Source organism: Cherax quadricarinatus, unplaced genomic scaffold (assembly GCF_038502225.1).
Source record: "Cherax quadricarinatus isolate ZL_2023a unplaced genomic scaffold, ASM3850222v1 Contig2593, whole genome shotgun sequence".
NCBI lineage: Eukaryota > Metazoa > Arthropoda > Malacostraca > Decapoda > Parastacidae > Cherax > Cherax quadricarinatus.
The window spans coordinates 3,614-5,000 of NW_027197619.1; the positions used below are offsets into that span (position 1 = coordinate 3,614).

The 1,387-nt window shown below is 35.5% G+C and overlaps 1 protein-coding gene across 1 annotated transcript in view; it reads left to right on the top strand.

Annotated features, from left to right (window-relative positions):
* Nucleotides 1-285: 285 nt before the first annotated feature.
* Nucleotides 286-1,387, top strand: part of LOC138851885 (uncharacterized) — a gene marked incomplete at both ends in the record, with an annotated part of 44,897 nt that continues 43,795 nt past the window's right edge. Inside the window, one exon of the mRNA XM_070081400.1 lies at nt 286-1,119. Within this exon, the coding sequence (XP_069937501.1) occupies nt 286-1,119 (834 nt within the window). The remainder of the gene's footprint in view (nt 1,120-1,387) is intronic.

A 1,387-nucleotide genomic window follows, 5' to 3' on the forward strand; every position in this document is an offset into this window, starting at 1 on the left:
TCAGCATGATAGTGGCTATCTTTGTACTTAGCAAATAAAAATTGTAATTACACATTGTAACCTTTACAAAGAAATAAACTTTATTTATTTATAATCTTTGTATGGCTCATGAGGAATAATTTTTTTGAATTTTATAAAAAGTTGGTCACTGCCCAAGGCTAAGTTATAAATGTTTTGCAAATTCAGTATGTTGCAGGCTTAGTGATTAGTGCTTTGATAGCTATCATTCATGCCACATTTCATTGAATGAAGGCTTTGCAACTTACATAATTCTTCTATTCACAGAATGTATAAAGGGAAAACTGATAGATTGTTCAACTTCCTAACCAAGAGTAATGTTCAGAATCATAGTGAACAGTCAGACTGGCAAGAAGGAAGGAAGAAAAGTGAATCTAGAAGAGTGGGTTCCTTTAAAGTTGGTAGGGAAGAAACAAGGAAAAGAGAACCCTTGAATAGTGTAAAATGGGAAAGTGGACTGGAAAATAAGATTAATATTAAAAAGGAAAATGAATTTGACTTAGAAAAAAAAAACATTAGTAACTGGAGAAAAGGGAGTGAAAGTGTGTATTCTGTAGACTTGGAAAACACCAATAAGGGTCAACGAACAGGGTGTTCCATTGGCCCAATTAGAGCAAAACCATCATATCGTTTGCCTCGCTCTCCAGGTACTGAAGTGGTGAAATCCAGAATTGGGAATACCCCATTGCAGCCAAATAAACCTCTTGAGCACCCTTCAGAGTTAAATAAAGTATCAAATAATACAAACAGATTAATTCAAAATCCTATCACTTCAGAAACAGTTATTTGGGATGATAAAAACAGAACAGAAAGTAAAACATTTGCAACGGCCAGGAAGTTAATGGGAAAAAATGATGACTTCAAAACAAATGACGTTTTCAAGGGTTCAGAGAAAGATGAATTAGACATGGTGCCTGAACATAAACACTGGAATGAAGATGATCATACTCAATATTTGACATTAGTAATGCCATTTGGTGAACCAGTTGATGTTGTAGTTACATGGATCTTATCTCCAGTGAAGTTCTACTGCCAGGTAAACAGCAGCTTTACCCAGACATGGAAAGAGAAAATGGAGGCTGCACAAGTACACTATAACAGGTAAGAATTCTTTTATCTGATTTTTGTAGTTATTCTGATATACCTGATGGGCAGCAATTCTAGTCAGGAAAGAAGAGGAAGCCCATTACTTAAAGGGTGCCTGCAAGTTGTGTGATGATTTTGTTAGTGTACTTCAACCCTTAAACTGGCCAAACATAGATCAACATTCACGTGCCTAGCACTCTGAACGTAGATCTACATTTTTTTTACATGCTTTTTAATGCAGAGAAAAAAGGTCGGAGTGCTATGCACATGAACGTAAATCAAG